Source organism: Centruroides sculpturatus, unplaced genomic scaffold (assembly GCF_000671375.1).
Source record: "Centruroides sculpturatus isolate CEXI.00-Female unplaced genomic scaffold, Cexi_2.0 scaffold87, whole genome shotgun sequence".
NCBI classification, from domain to species: Eukaryota; Metazoa; Arthropoda; class Arachnida; order Scorpiones; family Buthidae; genus Centruroides; species Centruroides sculpturatus.
In genome coordinates, this window is record NW_019384414.1 from 667,134 (window position 1) to 691,145 (window position 24,012).

At 29.8% G+C, this 24,012-nt stretch overlaps 1 protein-coding gene across 1 annotated transcript in view; it reads right to left on the reverse strand.

Annotated features, from left to right (window-relative positions):
* Nucleotides 1-45: 45 nt before the first annotated feature.
* LOC111619129 (transcription termination factor 1-like) overlaps nt 46-24,012 on the reverse strand; it is a 30,987-nt gene continuing 7,020 nt past the window's right edge. The window contains exons 2-11 of the mRNA XM_023360795.1: nt 22,070-22,184; nt 19,964-20,040; nt 13,643-13,748; nt 11,390-11,486; nt 7,137-7,273; nt 6,412-6,571; nt 6,252-6,335; nt 478-546; nt 328-410; nt 46-250 (exon numbers count right to left, since the gene is read on the reverse strand). Coding sequence (XP_023216563.1) covers nt 159-250; nt 328-410; nt 478-546; nt 6,252-6,335; nt 6,412-6,571; nt 7,137-7,273; nt 11,390-11,486; nt 13,643-13,748; nt 19,964-20,040; nt 22,070-22,184 — 1,020 coding nt within the window. The 3' untranslated portion in view covers nt 46-158. The remainder of the gene's footprint in view (nt 251-327; nt 411-477; nt 547-6,251; nt 6,336-6,411; nt 6,572-7,136; nt 7,274-11,389; nt 11,487-13,642; nt 13,749-19,963; nt 20,041-22,069; nt 22,185-24,012) is intronic.

A 24,012-nucleotide genomic window follows, 5' to 3' on the forward strand; every position in this document is an offset into this window, starting at 1 on the left:
AAAATTGCTGTAAACTCACCCTGTTCTTTTAAATTTCAGACGAAATGCACAATCGAAATGAAAAATTTATTAAACTAAAAAGATATTTTACATATATAAAAATACAGTTTTGATTGGTATATATACAATGATAAAGATGAGGTTTATCAAACTGCACTTTAGACAGTCTCTATGATTTCCTTGATGTAAGACTTTCCAACTTTTTCCAACAATGAAGGTAAATAACAACAATATAAGTATGTAATTATATCTGAAAATACAAAAATTTAAGTAAAATGAAAATATAGATGGGCAAATGCACTTATTTGTATTTCAAAATTTGCTTACCTTCAAAATCCTTATTTTGATAACCTGGTACTTTTTGTTTAAAGTGTAACCATTTTTGTTTCAAATGTGCATATGATGCAACACTGCAAGGGAGAAATGATTAGTTTTCTTTCCTTTAAGCATGCTATTTAAGAAAAGAGAAACGCCTACTTGTCAAATTCGGAGGCCAGCGCATCCCAGTCGATGTCTTTCTCGTTATCTGTTGATAGTCTATAAAGACTGAAATAACAGGAATATAATATTTAACATTTGTAATATGTTACATTAACAATGAGCAATTTTATATAATTTTAATTAATTTCAAATTCAACGAATACTTTTTAGATTCATTATATGCTTATTTTATACATTAGAAAATTTATAGGAAAAATGCTAGTCAATACATGTTGTCATAACACACTTTACATAGGGCCAGCTCTTGATTCAATGGTAAACATTTCATTGCAGACATACATAGGTTTTAGATCTCAACTGCAGTTTAAAAACTTGTCGAGGTCACAGATCACAAAAAACTGCATTTCATGAATGAAATTGATGACCTCAGTGAAGTCTAAGATCAGTAACTGGTTGTTTGAAGAGAAAGCCATGATCTAAACTTGCCACCAGGCAAGTTCAGACCATGGTTTTCTCTTAGCAATTATCATTTCTAAAACAAGATCAATTTTGTTTCCTCAGTTGTTATCAAAAACATTTGATTAAAACACTAATAACAGAAATTATTTGTGTGACAGAGAAATGATAATCATATGGACAACTACATAAAAGATAATGAGAGATCTAAATATTTTAGAATTATATTCTGATCAAGAGTCTTAAATTCAATGTGCATATTGTGAAGGAGAAAACAGCTGTTCCACAGTTATCAATAATCAAAAATTAGACTAAAAATTTGTTTTCTTGAGAGAATTTTTAATGCTACTCTTATATATAGTAAAATTAAAATAATTATTTTTTAACTTTTGTTGCAGAATAATTGTATTAACTGGCAGAGCGAGACAAATTAGAGCTTTGTTTTATCTTTTCTTTGGCAAAGCGGGTTAGTGTAGATGGTTAAGCTAAGCAAGCAAACAAATAATTTAGCAAAGGAGAGACCACAACCACTAAATAGAACATATAAAATAATAATAGTAGTCCTCTATAAAATATTGATTACAAAAACAACCTAAAATCATCACTGAATAAGTAACAATTTTTTTATAATTCAGAGGATACATGAACAAATGTCTTACCTTTTGTACAAAATTTGAATAAAATAATTCAAAAATAAAACAGGCTGACTATTAATTTAATTTAGACAAGATCGACAAATTAATTCAGTGAAAACATATTATCCTTCTTTTTTGAAGTTCCTTTATGTCTTCCATTGTTTGTGTGACATAATGAAACAATTTGTACAAGTGGTTCACCAACATTAAAAAGTGGATTAACAGCAGTAAACTTAGTAGCCAAATTTTTTCAGCAGTTTATTTAGACTGCTTCAAAGACAATTAAGTTTTGTGGATTATAACAATTATAATAGAATTTGCTATATATAAACACAGCATAGCTAATCACCAAATAAATATTTATCCAAACTGTCTTAATCAATTTCAGATTAAAAACTTATCACCCATTGTATTCATAATTAACAAACTGTTCCATGACTTTGTTCTCTATCTGAATTGTTCGTTAACTGATTATCGATTTACCATAGGTTTTTATGGGAATTTGATTAATTCGTTCTGGAGAGTCCCAAAAATAAAAAATGTAAACGTAGTAAGAAAATATATATGTAATAATAAAAATACATATACAGGGATTACCTGTATAACATGGGAGTTATGTGAATCCGTATTATATGAAACAAAGAACTGGTATGAAAAGTGGGATAAGGTTCTCAAAATTAAAAAACATGCATATCTTAATTTTCTTACGAAAATATAATAGCATCACTTTGTTTAATTTTAATAAAGATATTTATTAATATAAATTGTTTTTTTCATCACTAAACACTATTAACCGAGGGCATTTTCTTTTTGGCAAGATATCCTTATCCTCAGAGCATGGATCTGAAGATGATGCAGAAAAATACTCAATCTTTTGCAAAAAATATGCTATTTTATAAAGATCTTTTAACTAAAAGCAAGCAATCTAAATTTCCTTATATGATGCTAAGCACTTATGAAGAATAAAGCAACTACAGAATAAGGGAAAAATATCTGGCAACACAAACAAGTTTTGAGAAGGATCGCGTGTATCGACAAAGGCGGGAAAAGAAAATTTACATAAGTACAGTCATAAGTACATGAGCCGTTCACAGCCCGGCACAAGTATTTGTAAAATCTAAGTGACTCATACAACATGGAACTCATATAAAATGGAATTATCAACAGTGTTATAGAAGGGGTTGACTGTACTAAGTACTAACAGTTCATGAACTATTAGTATTTGAATGTAATAAATTTTCACATACAGTGGAACCTCGGTATACGACCTTAATCCGTTCCCGATGTTTGGATGTATACCAAACCAACCTTTTCCATAAGAAGTAATATAAAAATGATTAATCCGTTCTCATGAAAAAAATGGCTGGCTTTAAACACATCGCTTTCCTGGCTAGTTCCTGCTTGATTTTTCATGAGATCAATGTGTATCTTTTTAGCTTTCTCGCAAATAATTTTTTCCGATACGCTGTCTCCAGCACTGTTTTTCAGTTATCCAAAGCGAAAGCAATTTCTCGACATGATCTAATGTCTTTGATCTCTGTTTAGAAATTGATTTAACCCCTTTCGCAACGTTAGCAGATTTAATAACGTCTTTATTTTTCACGATTGTCCATATCGTTGTTCTCAGAATACAGTAGGCAACAGTTAAAATCTCAAACACCCATCCCACCTTCGTATTTCTCAACAATCTCTTATCAGTTCCATTGTAATTCTAGTCATTTTTTTTAGTTTTCTGTTGCTTTTCATTTGCCTTTTTGCGATTCGTGATTAATAAAAATAATAAAATTTTACTTACAAATTAAAATCAGAAGAAATTTAACAAAGTTATAAACCGATGCACCGCGAACATCTAGTCTGGTCTAGTACACCGATAGTGCTACTTGTTCATTGATGGCGCGTATAATTAAATTATGTTGTATACCGTGCAAAATTTGTTTCGTCCAAACAGGACGTATTCTAAAGCAGACGTATACTGAGGTACCACTGTACTTATGTTGTGCGAGGAATTTACCCAATTCTCAAACCATGTTAGAGTAAATCCATGCTACAAAGTGCTGTGTTATACAGGGGTTACCTATATATGCAGTCTTACATTTTTATTAGTCATGATTTTTCCATTTGTGGGGTTAAAGAATCTGTCTAATGTTGATTTCTTTTCTCTCTTCTTCAGGATTTTTCAGAATTAATTAATAGCATTTAATTGTAGAGATCCCCCAAGCCTATTAAAAACCTGGTTTGGAGCCATTCTAAGACTGTTGTTCTGACATCCTCCCACTTCTTCAAAAGATGTTTAATAGCAGATATTGGATTAATCCTCTTTTTCAGAAGAAAACATATCTTGCCTAGTTTCTTGATGTTCTTCATTAGAGTTCTTGGTGGTCTTCTGTCGTCAGATCAGTTTCAGGTTCCATTATGAGCTCTTCAATGTTCTTTATTTCTCAGATGTGATTTTTGTTATTCCTTTAGCTGCTTGAGTCTTTTTGATTATACTGTATCTTTCTTAGATAAGATTGAACTGCAGCCTACTCTAGACATGTTCAAGCCATACTGCCCAGCAACATCATACATCTGCCCACTCTCTACCTTTGCAATTATACTCTCTTCTTTTGAAAATAAAAACCAACGCAAAACTTAATGAGTGCCCGCCTAACAGTCTCGGGAATACAGTAGAGCGTCGTTTATCTGAATCAATTGGGGACTGGGGTTGTTCGGATAACCGATTATGTACGGAAAAATATATTAACTTATCCCATGTTGAAATTTTTCTCCATTGCTAAGCCTAACGAAAATTTTTTTAATAATAATCGTGGCTATTGTATCGTTAAAAATTATTTTTTTATTTTGTACAAACAAAATAAATATATTGAAAAATATAAAAACAAAAAAAAATGTATACTTTAGAAGTTATCTAGTATCAAAAACGCTTGATTCAGCATGACACACAGTCCTCGGAAAAACACCACACAAAAGTGACAGTGCTGCCAACTAAAACACATACACAAANTATTGAAAAATATAAAAACAAAAAAAAATGTATACTTTAGAAGTTAATCTAGTATCAAAAATGTTCGATTCAGCATGACACACAAAAGTGCTGGTGCTGCCAGCTAAAACACACACACACACCAACAAAAAAAAATGGAGTAGCCCAAGATATAGCCAAAAGTTGCAGTGCCACAGCACTAGCGGAAATTTAAATTCGCTGACTGGAACACTTTCGGTTGACCCGGCTTTTGGATAAATGATGCTCTACTGTACTATAAAAATATTCTTTCTGTCAGAAAAATAAAAGACTGCAATTACAAGGGAGAGTTTCAAAGTTTGGAGGAATACTATCCAATCAGTATATACCGAGTTGAGCGTCGATGTCAACATCTCCCATGCTCTGAAAAGTTTCAAATTGTTGCCTGAAGAAAAGGGAGACAATTCATTATTTTACGCTGCTTCTTTGTTTGTTCTGTGAGATGTTCGTTGTCTGAACATAAAAATCTTTCACAAAAGTGTTCATTAACTGATCACCCTCTGTATATTAATAAAAGATTTATTTGGTATCAACATTTATCCAATTGTGGTCTATCAAATAAGGGAGAATTGATTGATTGAAAATTTCAGACAACTTGGTATGGTCTGAAAGAGTCAGGCTAGTGTAACTGGGAATGTATTTGTATAACAATATGCAAAAGTAACAGATTATTCCCACTCTAGAATAAATTAAACATGTTTCCCTACTTACAAATGGGTTAGGTTTCCAAGATTTTGTTGAAAGTCAAAAACTAACCTAGAAAGTAGATTTGTACACAGAATAAAGATTTATTGTTAAGGTTTGATCCTTCAATGTACTGTACTTAATACAATATGTTATGCACATTTACTGCTTAGTAGCAGACGTTTCAAACACATTTTTTTACAATGCATTTAGTTTTATAATGTCCAGTTTAATTTCCATGGTAATAGAGCAACACTTCTTGCATTTATTTCCACTGCTACTATTATGTTTTGGACGTATTTTGAAACATTAATTGTAAAACTTTATAAAAATTGCAAACAGCAATATGGAGTTTTCTGGGTTTTCTTCATATGTCTAACACCTAAATAGAGGCCAGTGTCCCATAGAAAATCCTCTCTGGTGGCATTCCTCATTGGCAGATTGTACAAGTATTGCATTGCCTTCGTAACAGTGAAAAACGCTGTTACTCCAACTTTACCAACTTTGACACCATGTCACAAGTAGTAATAAAACCTCAGAATTCACACAAAAATGACAATACACAATAGAAATAATTCAACATAAATAATAAATTACTGGCCAAAGACTGACTTCAACATGTAGATTTTTTAATAGAAAACTATTTATTCAAGAAGTTATGTTCAAATCATAGGGTGACGAATCAATATCATATTGTGTTATTGCCTGAAGATTTCAAACAAGTCTCAACAGAATCTCAAATGTATAGATCAGGGTCATCCAACTATTATTATATATTACCCTATATCCAAACTTTAAATATTTGATTCCATATCATATATGTAGTGAAAAAAACCATTTTATTCCAAAATAACATATAAATAATAAATCATGAAAAGTAGCCACTAACATTTATAACATTGCACTTAAGTTATAAACAAGCTCCCAACATTAAATTGTACTTTAGGTAATCTTTATATAAATTGCTGTTAAGAAAAAATAAAGTAAATTTTTAAGTAATATAAATTACATACTGATAGATTAAGCGAACCGTGTCAGTGTCTTTCCACCTCTCTCTTGGTTTATCGTTATTTATTTTCCAACAGGTATTCAACAGCCTAAAATATATATTAATTATTTAATTTAATGATCAAGTATTTTAGAATAAATGATTATCAATAATAATTTTCTTACCAATGCTGACGGCACTGATTTGAATTTCTAGAAGGAACTAATTTGGCAACTTCTTCCCATTGAATTCCGTAGTAAACACCTGCAACATCATTAACTTGAAGAACATTTTTAACGGCTTCGATTAAATTTTCTTCCTCCTCTGCTGACCAATGTCCTTTAACTATATTAAAATATTTTAAATCTTATTTCTTTATTATTTAAAATCAAAAAAATTTTTTTTTAATTTAAAAAAATAAAAACAATGTATCTACTGGATTTTATTGGAAAGCTACTGTAAAAAGATGGAGTAATTAAATTTATAGGATGATTCAAAAGTCTGCATACAAGAATACAGACCATCTGAAGAAGCACATTTGCAATGCATTTTTTGCATATTAAAACAGATGTAGCGTGCATTCACCACAAACAAAAGAAGTGTTTAACTGAATGTGCATATGAACCTCACTCATGCGTATTGTACTTTTTAACTTATAGGTAACTGCATAACAACAAAATTCTGGAATCACTCTGTATTATAATTAATATGTTTGAAACAGTATGAAATAAGTTTTTGATTGAGACAGATATTGCTAAAATTTTGTGATTTAAGATCTATATTAAGTTGGTCAAATAATCCAGCCAACATTATTAAATATAATTTCACATTAATTCCTCTGATCATGATTCCAATGTACAATTTTAAGAAAAATTATATCATTATCATAATAACGTAAAGTATATATAACCTGCATTCTTCCTGTGCCATCGGATTATTTCGCTAATATTTTTTCCATCTCGATTAACCATGTGTCCAATTTTTGTCCACTTATCTCCATAAACAGATACTAGGGCCTGTAAGTCTTCCACTTCATCTCTTGATGTTCTGAAAAAATAAAAATTTTCTGATTTCATCAATTTTTTTATACTATATATAAGATTTTAAATGTTTAAAATTATTTTCTCAACATTAATAGTTGTTCTTTTTTCACAAAGCTAAAAGACTTTTTGGACAAGGGTAATTTTAAAAAATTTAGTATTAAAGTTCAAAAATTTTGTTGCTTACTACTTATTAACAGATTTGTTTAAAAAAAATAACAAATACCAATTACTTTATATGCTATCTTAAATGTATTAAAAACATTTTGATAAAAGTAGATTCAAATCAATTTTCTAAAAATTCAAAATAAACTTTTACAGTATTATTGTCTATGCTAAAAGATAATGATATACAAAAACATACCTTATTGACTTTCATTAGTGAGTTTAATACAATAAAAAGGTTTTTGACCTATTCATCACTCTTCCTCAGAATCTACAGAAATGGAATAAACTAACAAACTGAATACAAATATTGTTATATACTGTTCGTATTACTTCATATTTACGATTTTGTTATCCAAGATAAACTTACGATGAAAACTATCCAAAATGTTGGATACTTCAATAACACTTGGTGAATGAAAAGTTATAAAATTGGCTCCCTGAATTGGATAGAATTAACCTAGTGATCAGATTTATGAATCTCTGATTTAGAGAAAGTTCTAAAACTTGTTTAAGAGCTAATAGCTTTTAAAATAGTACAAATTCAGAAAAATGGCATTGAATGCAATAAAAACTTTAATTTTCAGGATTCAAATAAATGATATGATAAAAAATAAAAATAACTAAGTCATATAACATTTCTTATTTCAAACTTGCAAAGGAAAAATCTGAGAAAAACAACAGTCAACTTGCCTTAAAATGAACACTAATAAAGTGAATTCTCAGAAAAGCAAATTTTTGCCATTGCCCTGGCAAAAGTCCATTACCCAAAGTTAAAAATCAAATAACGAATAATTCATATTTTTTTTATTCCAATGAAACCGTGTTGTTTATTTTACTTTGCTTTTCATAGACACAATGTAGTGACACTTTTCAAACACTAGGCAGATTATTCATCTTTTATTCTGTTGGGACGCTAATTACAAGACAACGTTTTTGGCCCCAGCCCCTCTTCAGCCAACTAAACAATAAAATCAAACACGAGAAGAATGTACATATAAACACTATGCACTATGTAGATATATCTACATAGTACATTCTTCTCATGTTTGATTTTATTGTTTAGTTGGCTGAAGAGGGGCTGGAGCCCAAAATGCATCTTGTAATTAGCGTCCCAACCAAATAAAAGATGAATAATCTGCCTAGTATTTGAAAAGTGTCACTACATTGTGTCTATGAAAAAAAAATGAATAATTCATGTTAAGTTTCCTTATATAAATAAATTATTTGAAAAATATAAATCAGTTTAAGAAATTTTCTGTGTGTGTAGTGGCAGAACAAAAAAATATGATGATGAATGTAATTAATGTTATAAATAATGAAGACCAGAATACATCAAAAAACCAACTTGAAGTCGCACGTGTCGTACTTGTCCAAGACCGAAACTTTATATAGGAGAAACAGGAAAGAAGTTGGAGACACCATTAAAAGAACATGAAACTGCTATTAAGTTAAAAAGACAAAAATCACCATGGTGTCTACATTGTAATAAGTTTAGTTGTAAAATAGATTATATAATATTTTAACATTATTCCTAAGTAAAAAATTGTTTTAAAAGAATAATAATAGAACATTTTTGTATTGTAACTAGTGATGTGCTGGATATCCGTATCCACGAATATCCGAGGGAAAAAAAATCCGTATCTGTTACTTTTTAGCAGATCTTTAACAGATCTTTTATCTTAATGAATTTCATTACTTATATGAAATTTTAAAGATAGGTAGCAATAAAATACTAATAACTTCAAATCACTTATTATTTCTTAAAATCACATATTTGGCACATTCACATTGCAAAAATTTTATCATGCAAAATTCATTTACTATCGTAAAATATTTCCATATTACACTACTAAACATTTTTGTCGACATTGTTTTTATTTTAATTTAATACAAATTTAATTTAATTTAACAAATACAAAATGTAACACTCTCCAAAAATACAAACGTAATCTATGCTATTCCATGTCACACTAAACTATAAACAAAAACATGCGCAGTGCAAGTCAAAACATGTCGCGTTACTAACACAAAGCGTAAACTATCGGTCCAAGGTCACGCACCGGTGCCAACTGAGTAAAAAAGTTGAGATCTGTATCCGTATCCATGGATCTAGACACTAATGATCCATATCTGTATCCACGGATATACATTTTTAACGATCCGGCACATCACTAACTGTAACGTATGCAAATGTGATAAATCTGAATACCGGGATGAATGTAGATGCATGCTGGGAAAAAAAATCACACAGCATAAAAGGAACAGAAATTGTTAAAGTTCATTATGCCCACTGATGAGACTTTATTGTAAGCGAAATCCATTTGGATTTTATGAACATGAAGTAATTAAAGTTTAGTATTTCTTCGTTATTTGTTTGTCTGCTAAAATGAATCACTTAAAATCAAAAAATTTTATAAAGTAATATTGTGAGAAATTTACAAAAATTGCCTGAGATATTAAGAAAAAACTTGTAGTTAGGCACTAATGTTAGTAATGTTAATTGGGAAATTCTAGATACAGTATTCAACATGTTTCTTAGCTTCAACTTACTAAAAAATTTGCTTAAGAAGGAAATTGAGAATGAGGACAAACCACAGAATGTTGGAAACTTCAGATAGATTTTCCTTTCACTTAACACATTAAGTGCCACAATAGAGGGACATAAAATATCACACTGGGCCACAATCTTTTTGTGTGTACAAAATAGCACAAAAATTATGTCCTTTTAATATAATTTTGTTTTCATTGTTGAAAAACATTTTTTTCCTCAATTTTTTTAGCATGTTGCAGAAATGCAACATGGCCTGAATGTTTTCTGATCATGTTATGCCAATTTTATGCTCATCAAGTTCTAAATTCAACAGAATGTCTACCACATAAATGAATAAATTCTAGGTTGTATAAATGGGCCAATGGAAAGTCTAAAAAATATATAAAATAATCACTATTCTACTCAATGTTAATATAATAAAATAACATAATAAATAAAATAATATTAACATTGTTACTGGTGATTGGACGTGGCAAGTAAAGAAGATATTTTTATTATCTGTTTACATGTTTTTACAAACTATCCTCCACAGCAGACATGATGAGTAAAGAAGATATTTTTATTATCTGTTTAAGTGTTTTTACAACGTTAATACTGTATTTCTGCCAGCCCTATTTTACAAACTCAATTAATATATTTACTGTTTTCATTCATTAAAAGAAAATATTGTTTCTTGAAAATTTATTTTTGTGCTTTATCTACTATATAAAGCTGAAAATCCGGATTCTTTCTGTCACTGTATGCCAAAAATAGCCACTAGGAGCACCCCTAGCTATTATTTAAATTAACAATATAAATTATTTTATATTTTTACAGTATAATATTCAGCATATTATTATTTTTATTTGTATTTTAGTATTCTCTGATGCCTGCATCAGGCCTTTTGACTGGTATTTTCATAATATTGTACTTGTCTGCTAAAATGAATCACTTAAAATCAAAAAATTTTAAGTGATTCACACCTTCATTGTACAAGAAAAACATTAGAAAAAACAAATTTTGCATATTTCCCATATTTTATAGGGAAAAAAATTAAATTTCAATTAGCATTATATCATTAAAAAATTTACTGGGCCAAGTGTAATTTCTATTTCTACAGGCCATGCTCTAAGTAAGATAGCACAGATTTCAATGTATAGCATGTGTTGCATTTCTGCAACACATGGCACTTAATGTTTTAATGTGTTAGTATATGATGTAATTTTCTACATATTCCTATACCTACAAAACAGAAAAATTTAGTACAGAATTACATTTCCTATTTTTCACCATTACATGCATTAAAATGAAGATTTTATGCATAAATATTAGTGACAAGTATACGGTAACTTTCAGTCAAAAATACAATATAAATATTTATTCCATTAAACAAAGTACGAAAAATAAAATAATTTCTAAATTTACCCAACCCATCCTTTCTTGTTTTCATCTCTGTAAGGATGAAACAATTTTCTTGCTCTCAAATAACAACTGTGAATTGTTCTATTGTTGAGATCTTCGGCTAAAAGGAAAATGATACCTTATATTAATAACAATAATTATTTACTATAATTATCAGGGGTCGCTCTGAAAATTTTTAAAAACTGCCAACCATTTTGCCAGTTTAAAATTATTTTTTGCCACCAGCTTTACTTATTAATCAATGTAGATGCTGATAGCCTTATCAGTTTGGAGTCTGGAAAACAAAGGTAACATGTTAAGCCATCATTTAGAAATAGGAATCATTTTTGAGTAATTTTTTAATGACTAATTCCAAATAACGCATTTGATCATAAAGCTTAAATGGTATTTCACATGTTCTGTCATGTCAAAATTTTTATGCTTTAGTCTACTGAAAAAAGATCAAAGTGAAAAAAATGTCACTCCAAAAACTTTCCCAAATTTGCTGTCAGTCAATAAAAATCCCCAATTTGGAAATGCTGGGTGGCACTGCACGAAAACTGCCTTTGGTTCTCAACGTCACTTTCCACTTTCCTGCCCAAACTTGCTGTATGATGTCGTGGCATTGTTAGGTATGTAGTGCATGAGACTTCCATCGCACAGCTCAACATTCTGCTGTTTTTGATGAGAATATGTCTTTTCTCTAAAACTGCACTGCTGTCAATGGCTGCACACCTTAGAGGTATGGAGTACATGTCAGTTGCAATTTGGCACAGAGTATTTGGTGCCCAAATCATGCGCACATAAAATAAACCAGGCTTGTAGGTAGTCAGGGGACCGAGAACCAGGCCAAAAGAAAATATGTAATGCTGAGACTGTTTCTACAAACAGGCACGAGAGCGAGATTTGTGCATGCATGCATTGCTTGTGCTCTCCGAGACATGGTCTTGTCCCAAAAATGGCTTCTCCATTTTATTTGTTCCTGATGCATTCTTTGTAACTCAATTTCATGCAAAATGTCAAAATAAGGGATTTTATTGCCACTTTAATAAAAAATATCGCCAAGTGGCAATTTTAGTGCTATGCAGCACGACCCCTGAATTATATATATACTGTAATATACAGTGGTCCCTTGTATAACATACACCTCGAATAACGGACACTGCAAACAACGGACTTTCTGTTTGGCTGTTACGTGACTCGAGCAACGGACTGGCTGCAAACAATAGACTTTCCGTTCGACAGTTATGTGAGGTGAACAAGTGCGAATGATGTTTCCACTCTTTTGCCGTTGCCAATGACAATCTGATATTTTTATAATATATTAGTATTATTAGAATATATTATTAGTATATCTGAAGTACAGAGCTCACGTTGGGATTCAGCTTGCTCCCTTGTTTATTACGTACATCACCTCAGTGCAGGGTATTTACATTTATTCAAGTATTGTGCAAATCATGGCTTCTAAAAAAAACAGAAAGGTGATTTCAATTGAAACAATGCAAGAAATCATCAGAAGGAGTGAAAGTTGACAAAAACTTCCTTGTCAAATGGGGAGAGGTTCAGGAGTTTACCTACACTCATTATCCAAACAGAGCTGAGGACAACAGAATCAATGACACCGTTGCCCGTCATTTCTGACAGGTGTTGAAGAACAGAGAGAAACAGACCACCTTGGACATGTTTTTCAAGAAGCCAGCCGCCAAATAACAGAGGATGGAACAAGAGGAGTTGACCCTGCAAACTCCGGTAGCCTCTCCTGAATCTGACTCTGATTAAAAAACAATAAAAAGAGACCTGCTGCAATGTGTAAAAAGTGTGTGTCTATATGAATGTGTGAAGAAAGTGTTTCTCCGCTTCCTCCTCACGATATCTGACTACCCGGCATAATTGGTGACTGCTCCATTTTCATTTCTTTTATGGTACAGTACGGTTATTTTATGCTGCGGAACGAATTATATGTTTTAACATGTATTTCTATAGGAAAATGTTTCATATAACGGACTTTTCACTTAACGGACGTGCACCTGGAACGGATTAAGTACATTATATGAGGCACCACTGTATATCTTGTATTTTTTAAATAAATATATATATATATTTATCAATGCAATATAATAATATATACAATTACTGAATTTATTATTATATAAATTTATAATTAATTAGATTTATGATGCACAGTTTAAACAAATTCTGTTATGTATTGAATGCATCCTTAATATCAAAACTAAAATTTTTGATTTCTGACTTTTACATAAATGTACTGATACTTACCTAACTGATAGTAAAATTTCTTGGCTTTAATGAATTTTTGAACAGCCACATGAGACTTCTTTTGAGACAATCCAAGTAATATGTGTGGTTGCTTCAATTCATATTTCTAAAATTATAAACATGTATATATTTAAATTTTACTTAATGTAACAATATTTTAATAAACTAAGCATCATTAATTCATATATTCAATAAGTTATATTATACTGTAAATACTTATAAACATAAAAGTCTACTTATAACTTATATACTGGAATATTGTCAACAGGATTTGTTTAATCAACCAATGATATTTAATTTGAAAAATGTTCAGATTGACTAGGAAAACTTTACAAAATACAAAAAGTCTCTATTGATATCTGATAATTACTGCTTACATCTCAAAATATTTACAAATAGAAGACAAACACACATGAAAAATTATTTAAGGTCTTTCCATTTTTCCTGTCTTTTTTACACTACAGGAATAACAAAAGTATGTGATCAACCTTAATTATGACAGGTGAAAAAGAGCCTCAGAATAAATACTCCATCATATGGCTTTATTGTGGCTTTGGTATAAAAAGGGCAAATGAAAACCTTTCAAATATATTTTTTATTTGTCTTCAAGTTGTGAAAATTTCAAGTAAATTTTTGCCCAATTTATTTAATTATACTACAAATAATCATACTTTATCTTGCAAGTAATGAACTAAGATAACTTGCCTAAAACATCATTTTCTAGTTATCTCACATAAATCCTCTGAAATGGGCTACTCATTGACATACCCTTTATGCGAGTTAGTAGTGAGACAACTAGAAAACAATGTTTTAGGAGAGTTCTCACCAGAACTTGTCTTTTGTCATTTTTGTTCATTGCCAAAGTATTACATTGCACATGCTCTAAGATGAAAACTAATAAACAATGTACTGTACTGTACATTAGGCTTAGTGTTATTCTGTGGCTTTCTGTGCTTTTAGACTGGACTCGTCTGTTTTGATATGCATAGTAAAATGTTAATTCTTCAACTTTGACAGAGGAATTTATTACTTTTGTTAAGGAAAATATTGAAATGTTGATGGTAATCATAGCATTCATATTGAGAGAAAAACAAGGCAATTTCCATGCTTTGGTAAAGGAATTATGATTAAAAGATATCAAGAGTTTTAAAATATTTTTGTGCATCTCCAAATACTTTAGACCATTTATTAAGCTTTGTAGGGCCTCTTTCTTTGACACAAGCGATTAGCGGTTCCTCCATCTTGTTCAAAGAATTGTGAGAAGTTCATGTTGAATGGCCAATTCTGTTACAACAATCACAAATGTTGAATCTTGGCTAACTTTGGAACAGCAAATGACTAAGATGAAAAACCAATGATAACGACTAGTGTGAATGTTTTACAAAGACAAATGATAAAAGCATCAGTTTTTGTTGTTGCTGTTGGCAGTGTGAATGCAGCCTTAATTCAAGAAAATAACAAATCATAACCCAGTTTCTAATTATTTATAACATAATTTTGCAAACTATTTTCATTTTACTTTATCATTTTATAATTTCAAAAAATAAGTAACTTTTTCATCGTATTCTAGAAATAAGAACTATTATAATTTTCTATGATATATGTATATTTAGGTGATGCATTTTTGCTAATTGTAATTATAATATAGTTCAAATTTCTGGGTATATAACCTCAATTTACAACAAATTAATCAAAACTAATGGAAATACACCAGATTATTTTAATAATAAATTTCTAGAAACCAATTAGATCATAAAAGTAGAGGCTCTGATGCAGTTTCTTAATGAGTATAATTATAATTAGAATGAATCTGGAAAGTATTTTCTGAATATAAAAAAAAAAAACATTTTTTAATTGTTTCTAAATACATACTTTTTGTTTTCTTTTATATAATTTGTCACATTAACAAGCAATTTATATAAGATACCATTCAAAATATTTAAGACTTTCAGTGTGATTGATCAAATCTGCTTTATAATTTCATAAATGTAAATATCATAATGCTTATTAATAAATGCTATTTAACTGATATAAACATGTACACATACAAATTAAGAATGAAAAATAAAAAAACTTTTTTGGTTTTTTCTTTTTTCATTCTTAATTTAAAATGTTAATTTATTATGAAAACAGTAAGAGTTTTCTGAAGATGAGTAATTAAATCTCAAAAATTTCTAAACATTAAAAAATTGTTTATATATTATAGGGGAATCTGCTCCTGGCTCAATTTTGGCATTTCATGTTGCTTTGTAATACTCACCTTAATAATAATTTTTAAAATTTGAAAGATTGTACTTAAATTATTCAATTGCTCAGGCATTGTGCATTCTATGAAACACCAAGAGTCAACAAGCCTAATAGCTCACATAATACAGGAAATCCTTCTTAGTTCGAAATTCAAGAGATGAAATAATCATGACTTTGAATTATAGAGTTTCAAATTATTCAAGATTTACATATTTCTGCATAATATATCAAATGCAAAGTAATCAATGTAATTTATTAAGAAAATGCAATACAACTACTTATACAGAACACTATTTTTGTTAATTAACAATTAATAATAATAATATGAAGAAAGTAAACAGCAGGTAAGTAAACAGGTTGCTGTTTACTTACCTGCTGTTAGGTTGCTGTTTAATGCTGTTTACTTACCTGCAGTTTACTGCAGGTAAGTAAACAGCATGTGTCTGATGAGAATTTCACAGTTTGACATATAAATTTTTATGAAAATTAAAGCAGAATTTCTTGAAATATAGTCCAAATTATTTTTAAAGTGGCCCAAATGTAATAGCCTAGAAACTACATATATCTCAATTTGCTACATATAGACCAATCTTGCAATCTTGAAAACCAGCTGTATTTTATTACGTAAGAGAAAAAAAAGTAGTCCATGGGTAAGGTAATACCTGAAAATGTGTTATTGTAAAAACAAGGCTGGATTGACCAAATTAGGGTTGTTCTGGTCTATTGTTCTCTTATAGCATGGAGGCACTTTGATCTAATGAACAAGTTAATGTACGTCTATCACAGTTCAGAGAAAATTTTTATTTTAAATTTTGAAGTAGCTGTATTTCAACCTAACCAAATTCCTTAACATGTAAATCTCTATATCCCTGGCCGGGACAAAAGTACAGGAGCTAACAGGATTTCAAAGTGTCAGAGTTCAAATAAACAAGGATTTCCTGTATTTGATGATTTTGAAATTTTAAATTTTTCTGGTAACATGCTTGTAGATGGATATTTTTATTCTTTCTTGCACTCTTCTTTTACAGATTGATCAACAATACTATTTAAATTATATGAATAAACTCAAAAATTAATAAGTATGTTTACTTTTTATCATTTAAAATATCTTCAAAGGATCAAATGTAGAACAAAAACTGAACAAACTTTCAATTAAAATACATTAATTATGCAATACTTCTTAATGTAAAATTTATTATATATTATAATTAATTGACAATTTACAAACTTATCTAAACTGGTAAAAAGCAGAGCAAGTAAAGACTACAATTAGACAAAATTCTGATTTCATTCACTGTTAACGTTAAAAGGACATGTTAAAATAATTAAAAAAATATATAGCTACAAGACTTATAATTATAATTGTTATCAATTAATGCATAAATATTTTTTTCCTAATAATGAATCTCAAATATAACTTAACGTAAATAAAAGTGAAATACAGTGGGTGATCGGTTAACGAACACTTTCGCGAAAGATTTTTATGATCGGATAATGAACACTTTACTGAACAAACATAAAAAGAAGTGACGGAAAATAACAAATAACAATTGATTTTCCCTTGTCTTCGGGTAACAATTCAAAACCTTTCGGAGTGCAGGAGATGTCAACATCAATGCTCAACTCGATACCAAATGGATTGTATTCCTCCAAATTTTGAAACTCTCCCTTGTAATTTCAGCTTTTTGTTTACCTTTCTGACAAATAAGTTTTTATAGTCTTTGTGAGACTGTCAGACAGGCACTTTTAAATTTTGTGTTGGGGTTTATTTACGAAAGGTAAAAGTTTAACTGTCCCATCGGATATTCGTTAATGTTTTAATACCAAATTTCAAATTTCATCTGGGCCTTGCATTTAAATAATTTTTTGTGGGCTAGTCTGTTCTCTGAATTTTTATAAGTTTTTTCTGAATTTTTTATTTAAAAAAGAAACTGATAATATTATGAGCCTAAAAAGAGGAGTGTCAAGAACTGTGCTCACCGTAGAAACCAAGTAAGAGATAATATCCAAGGTAGAAAGTGGGCACAAGATGTCTGATGTTGCTAGGCAAGATGGCTTGAACAGGTTTACAGTAGGCACAATCTTAGCTATAAAAGATATATCAAGAAGTCTCAAGCTGCTAACGGAGTAATGAAAATCACATCTGAGAAATAAAGAGCATTTTATAGCTCATAATGGAACCTGAAACTGATCTGATGACAGAACTCCAAGAACTCTCAAATGAAGAATACTAAGAAACTCAGCGAAATGTGTTTTCTTTTGAAAAAGAGGAAGACGAAAGAAGACCAATGTTGACATCTGCTACTAAAGATCTTTTGAAGAAGTGGGATGTCAGAATAATGATCATCCAAGTGGCATCCAAACCAGAATAAGGTTAATGAGGTTGGGAATCTCTACAATTACAATACTATTAATTACTTGCGAAAAATCCAGAAAAAAAAAGCAATCGACATGGACAGATTCTTTAACCCCCACAAACGACTAATAAAAAATGCAAGACTGCATATATATGAATTTTTACTATTACATATAAATAAACATAGTAAAAAAGTATATATTTTTTATTTTTTGGAGTCTCTGGAATGAATTAATCAAATTCCCATGAAAACCTATGGTAAATCGATAATCGGTTAACAAAATTCAGATAACGAACAAAGTCTTGGAACGAATTATGTTTGTTAACCGATCACCCACTATAATTATCAAATATTCAGCATTTGAGATGAGAGGCATTTGTAATTTAAAACAAGCAATTATTTATTGTGACACCGTCACAATGCCAGGCTGAAATGCTTGATCATATTTTAATTTATTTAATTTAAAATATATGCTCTCCACCTCAAATTAGTAGAAGTTTGTTTTGTGAAAGCTTTTAATGTATTAGATTTGTTATTTGATGTCAATGTAAGTAGTCCATTTATGTTAAAAGTTTGCAACCTGATGTGATATGTTATCTCTTATGCATGATGTGGCATTTCTTATATGTCACCTGTGAGTTTTGTGTCTTTTAAGATATGCTTTCTATAATTTCATGTATTATATATGACCTAGTCTTGTATAGCAATCACAAACTTTTCCACTATGCTGTGATTGTGTAATGGGTTTGGTTTGTAGTTGTCTGCAGAAAAGTGCCTCATTGCTTGCAAATAATTTATTTTGTTGTTTTCATACATATGGTTTGTATCATTTCAGTCTTTCTGACTTGGTTGCTAGTTTTTCTTTTAGTGTGTCACTGTATTCCTGTATGTGTGTATTGTTATTCACACTTTGTGTGTGTTTTAATTTTCCAGAATATTTTCTTAATCTCTTTCATTAAGTTTGGTGTTATGTTGCTAGTTTATTGTGTCAGCCTGCCTAATTATTGTCTAATGTTATGTGTTTGTGTTTCTAGTCTTTGTCAAGTAGGCCTTTGATTGTGTCTGTGCAGGAAAGTAATTTTACAACCTATTATTTACATGCTGTCTTAGATGATGTGTTGCAGAGGGGATGATGACCTTGATAGGAGATTTATGACTCAATGATTGTTTGTTACTGTAGTGTCAATCAACATAGAAAATAGTGATCCAGAGTTTAGAAGGTATTTATAACAGGTAATTTTACAACTTATTGGCAGTAAAAATTCTCCCAAATGTGTACAACATAGAAGTATTCTTTTTACAGAAGTTTATTGGCTCTACAGGCTTCTGACAAGACATTTTGTGAGTTAAACAGTGTCAGTCAATGTAGGCAAAAGATAATCAGAGCCTAGAATACTTCCAATTGAACTATTAAACAGCAAATTAGAGGCTATCTCACTGGTGAGTTCTCCACATAAAAAGTTTCAAAACATCATAAAGATTCAAATTAATTATAAAAAATGAACAATGTATTCTTCAAAATGCTAGAAAATTTATTTATTTTACAAGCAAATGAAAATGTCAGTTGACAATTGATTTCCATCCCCCCATTTAACATTTATACCTACATTAAAAACAAAACCAACAGAACAACAATATTTACAAAAGAAAAATGATAATTGCAATATTATGATTAAATAAAATTATTTCATTTATAAGGAGAGAGAAAAAGATTTACCTTAATCAAATTAATCCAATTCCTTTTTAAAATATCATCTTCACGTTTTGACCAACATCCCATTCTTAATTCTATACCTGTAATATAAAAGTAAAGTTTAGAAATAAAATTTTTTATTGAAATAGAATTTAAAATATTAAAATAAATGAATGAATTTGGTATTTAATTCTTGAAAATATTTGGTATAAGAAGAAATTTAGAACAGTCTGTAAGTAAATGATGAATAACTCAGAGAATATTGCATCTGGTTATCATGGTACAACGTAAGTTCCTCTCTCAGACAGGTAGAAGCATATTTTTATCATACCTGATAAATTTAAAATTTGGTTTACTTTTAACTTTAACTTTTGTGATATTAATTAATAATACTAGTATTTACAGAAATTTGTAATTGTAAAATGTACTTATTTTATAGATGATCATCTACAAAATAAGCACATTTTACAATTACAAATTTCTACTTCAACTCACAGACTTCATACTGGAAGCTTTTTTTTGTTATATCTTTAAAGGTCTAGTTGCTATAGTTTGACCTTAGCTTCCATCAAGTCATTCCTGATCAGCAACTATCTGATCCAAAAGAGAACAACAATGCTTTCTCATATCCCCATTACTTTGCTCCTTTAGTCTTTTATCTGTTTTTTATCTAAAACAAAACTGAAATTAAGTGATACAAATTCCTATATTTGCAACAGAGTGAAAGTCTCAGCAAAGAAAGCCATTAATCTTCATTGTTGATAAATTAATGCAATGTGAAAAAAAGTAACAGATTTTAATTCAGGTTTTCTAAATAAACATTTATGTATTATTTAAACAAATTAATACTACATGAAATTTTAATATGTACAGATTTTATAGTAGTTGAAGTGTAATTGCTGTAAAAATGGTTCATTGGCAATCAAAATCCAAAGCCAGGATATCAAAACAAAAACCATCTACAGAAATAAACTACTTAAACTGATAAATTAAAGCAACATTGTACTCTCCAACATAACTTAATGTTAATATTAATGGACAAAACTGAAATTATTATAGTATAACTATAAAAGAAAATTTTGAAATATCAATTAAAGTGAAATGTTTGTGATAACTTTCTCCATTAATCTTATTCTTTGAATTTCTAGGCAAATTCTTAAATATTAAAACAAGCCTTTTAATAATTAAAAATTGTAATTTTTCTGTATTTGTTTCAAAATTTTAAAAAATTTCAAAAACTTATTATTTGACTCAAAAGGACACTGTCAACTGTTGCTGGTGAAAATAAAGTCAAGCTTTCTCTTAGAATTCATTATGTTAATTCATATTAATTTTTCTTACTTGTTTATCTCCACTATTTGGAAAAGTTCTGTACCTAACATAAAGTGCAGATTGCCAGCAAGCCAAATTTAAAGATCCAAACATTGGAAATGTTTGCTTCTTTTGACAAGAAAGAAGAGCAGATTTTTGATAATGATGTTTCATTGTTAGAATCTATTTTGAAAAAAATCTTTACAAAGTTTAATGGTTAGTGCAGAAAACATTGTTTTTCATTTGAACTCACTATACTCAGTTATTCATGAAACTAATTTTAAAGGAGAAGGAAAATGTCAGAAGAATAAAAAAATGATCTTTCTGAATTTGAGAAGTTATCTGTAATATCTCTTCCAATAAAAATGGTTATTTTTCTATCTTGACAGATCTCTTAACTAATTTCTCAAAACCAAATTATTTAATGATCTTTAATATTTCCATCCCATTCCATTGAATATAGTGAATCCAATGAAATGGGATAGATTGGATATAGTTATGATTTTCTGAAGAGATAATTAAACAATTAAAAACTCATTTGACTCCAGGCACAAATGGAGTTTTTCCATCTATCACAATGTAATTAATATCGTTTCAAAGAGGAAAAGGGGTGGTATGCCATACAGAATTATTTTTTTTGCCCGAAACTTTCCTACAATTTGCACATTAGACTGAGTCTCATCCAGTTCCAAAAGACTCAACAGAAACTGATTCTACGCAAATCTGATTCTAAAACTACCCTAATAGATGATGTTCTTTTAATTGATAACGTTATTCATAATTTATTTAACCAATGTAATAATTGAAATAATGATTTACCCATAGAACTAAGTCGTTCTTTTTGCTGTTTTGTTAGTGTAGATGGATATCCATTACCATGAAGGATTGGTGGTTCAAAATCAAGCTCCTCTTCTTCAAAATCATAAAAGTAATCCTATAAATAAAAATTTTTTAAATAAGTATTTTAAAGTTTATCTCTCTCATAGTACTTTTTAACAAAACATTCCACAATTCCAGAAATATTTTATATTGTTAATTAATAACAGATAATACTCTCGCTTTTCACTTGTGATATTTGATCCAATCTTCTTTTGTAAAACTTGGAGACAAATGAAGATTTATGATAGGATAATATACAAAGTTCTTTGAAGCAGATTTTAGTTATTACTCCAGGATAAAAAATAATATAAACAAACAGGATTTATGAAATTATTAATAAATATACATTTCAAAAATTTCTTACAATTAAATTTTTAAAATATACATATGTGTTGCTATGATTATCCTAAAATACTGCTGAATAAAGTTATTGTTTCTTTGATCATTATTTTAATTTTAATGTAATAACTTTAAATTTAAAAAGTAATAAAGCTTTTCCAATGGAATTATTTACTAATTACTTAGGGTTGCCAGACATTCCAGTTTTCCAGGATTGTCCTGATTTGGGATCCCTGAGGTTTTGGGATTGTCAAATATTCCAGTTTATTATTATAGTAGTAAAAAAAAATTCTGAAAATAGCAGTTTTTCACTTGTTTTACTATTAACTGTTAATTGTTACACTAAACCTAACTTAATGTACTATTATATGCAGTAACTACTGCAGATAATATTACATTAATAAAACTTTAGTTTGTTCAGTGCAATAGCTAGATGTCTGCTACTGTATTTTTTAAGCTGTCACTAGGTGCATCATTGCATTGAGAAGCCAGAAAGCCCTTACAGGATTTTTATCCCAGCAGAAAATATCTTTAAAATCAGCTTTTTTAAATTAATTTTTAAAAATTTTCCTTGTGCCACCTCCAAGTTGAACCATATAGATCCCCCTCTTGTCCCAGTTAAAATATTCACAAAATCTGGCAATTCCACAATTACTCTATTTGTTGGAGAATAAATCATCTGTTGACAATTAATCAGTGGATGAGTTAATTAGTACAATTAACAATTCTTCTTTAGGTGTCTTCTCCTGTCAGGAGGTTGGCAACCATTTCATGCCACCATGATCTATCTTGTGCTTCTCTTGAGCACTCTTCATACGTTAAGTATGTCCAATTCCTGATGTTGCTGAACCAGTTCTTTCTTGGCCTACCCCTACCTCTTTGCCCTTCAATCATTCCCTCTAGTAATAGTTTTTGTAGGCTGTTGTGTTGCATTACATGCCCTAGATGCCTCACTATTCTTTTCCTTACTACTTCCAGTAAGGTTCTTTTCTGATTTGCAATTGCCAGGATATCTTCATTTGTTCTTCTTGCCTTCCAAGAAATTCTCAGCATTCTCCGAATCATCGACATTTCAAATGCTTTTAATTTCTTTTCATTATTTGCATTCATTGTCCAACACTCTGCTCCATAAAACAGGGTCGACCAAACATAACATTTTGCCAACCTAATTCTTGTTTTTATACTAATCTCTCTTGAAGTCAGCACTTGTTTCACGTTTGTAAATGCAGTCCTTGCAATTCCAATCCTTCCAATTTCCTTATCACTCCTTCCATCATCTGTAATCATATGTCCCAGATAGACATAACTTTTGACCTGTTTACTGTTTCCGATTTTAATATTTACTCTTGGAGTTTCTTTCTCATTAGAAATGACCATAGTTTTGGTCTTTTTGCAATTCAGTGTTAGTCCGAGTTGATTGCTCAAGTTTGTAATTTCCTCTATCAGTATCATTAGATCTCCTTCATTTTCTGCCAATAGCACAGTGTCATCAGCATACCTAAGATTATTGAAATTTCTGCCCCCCTATGTTAACTCCTTTTAGA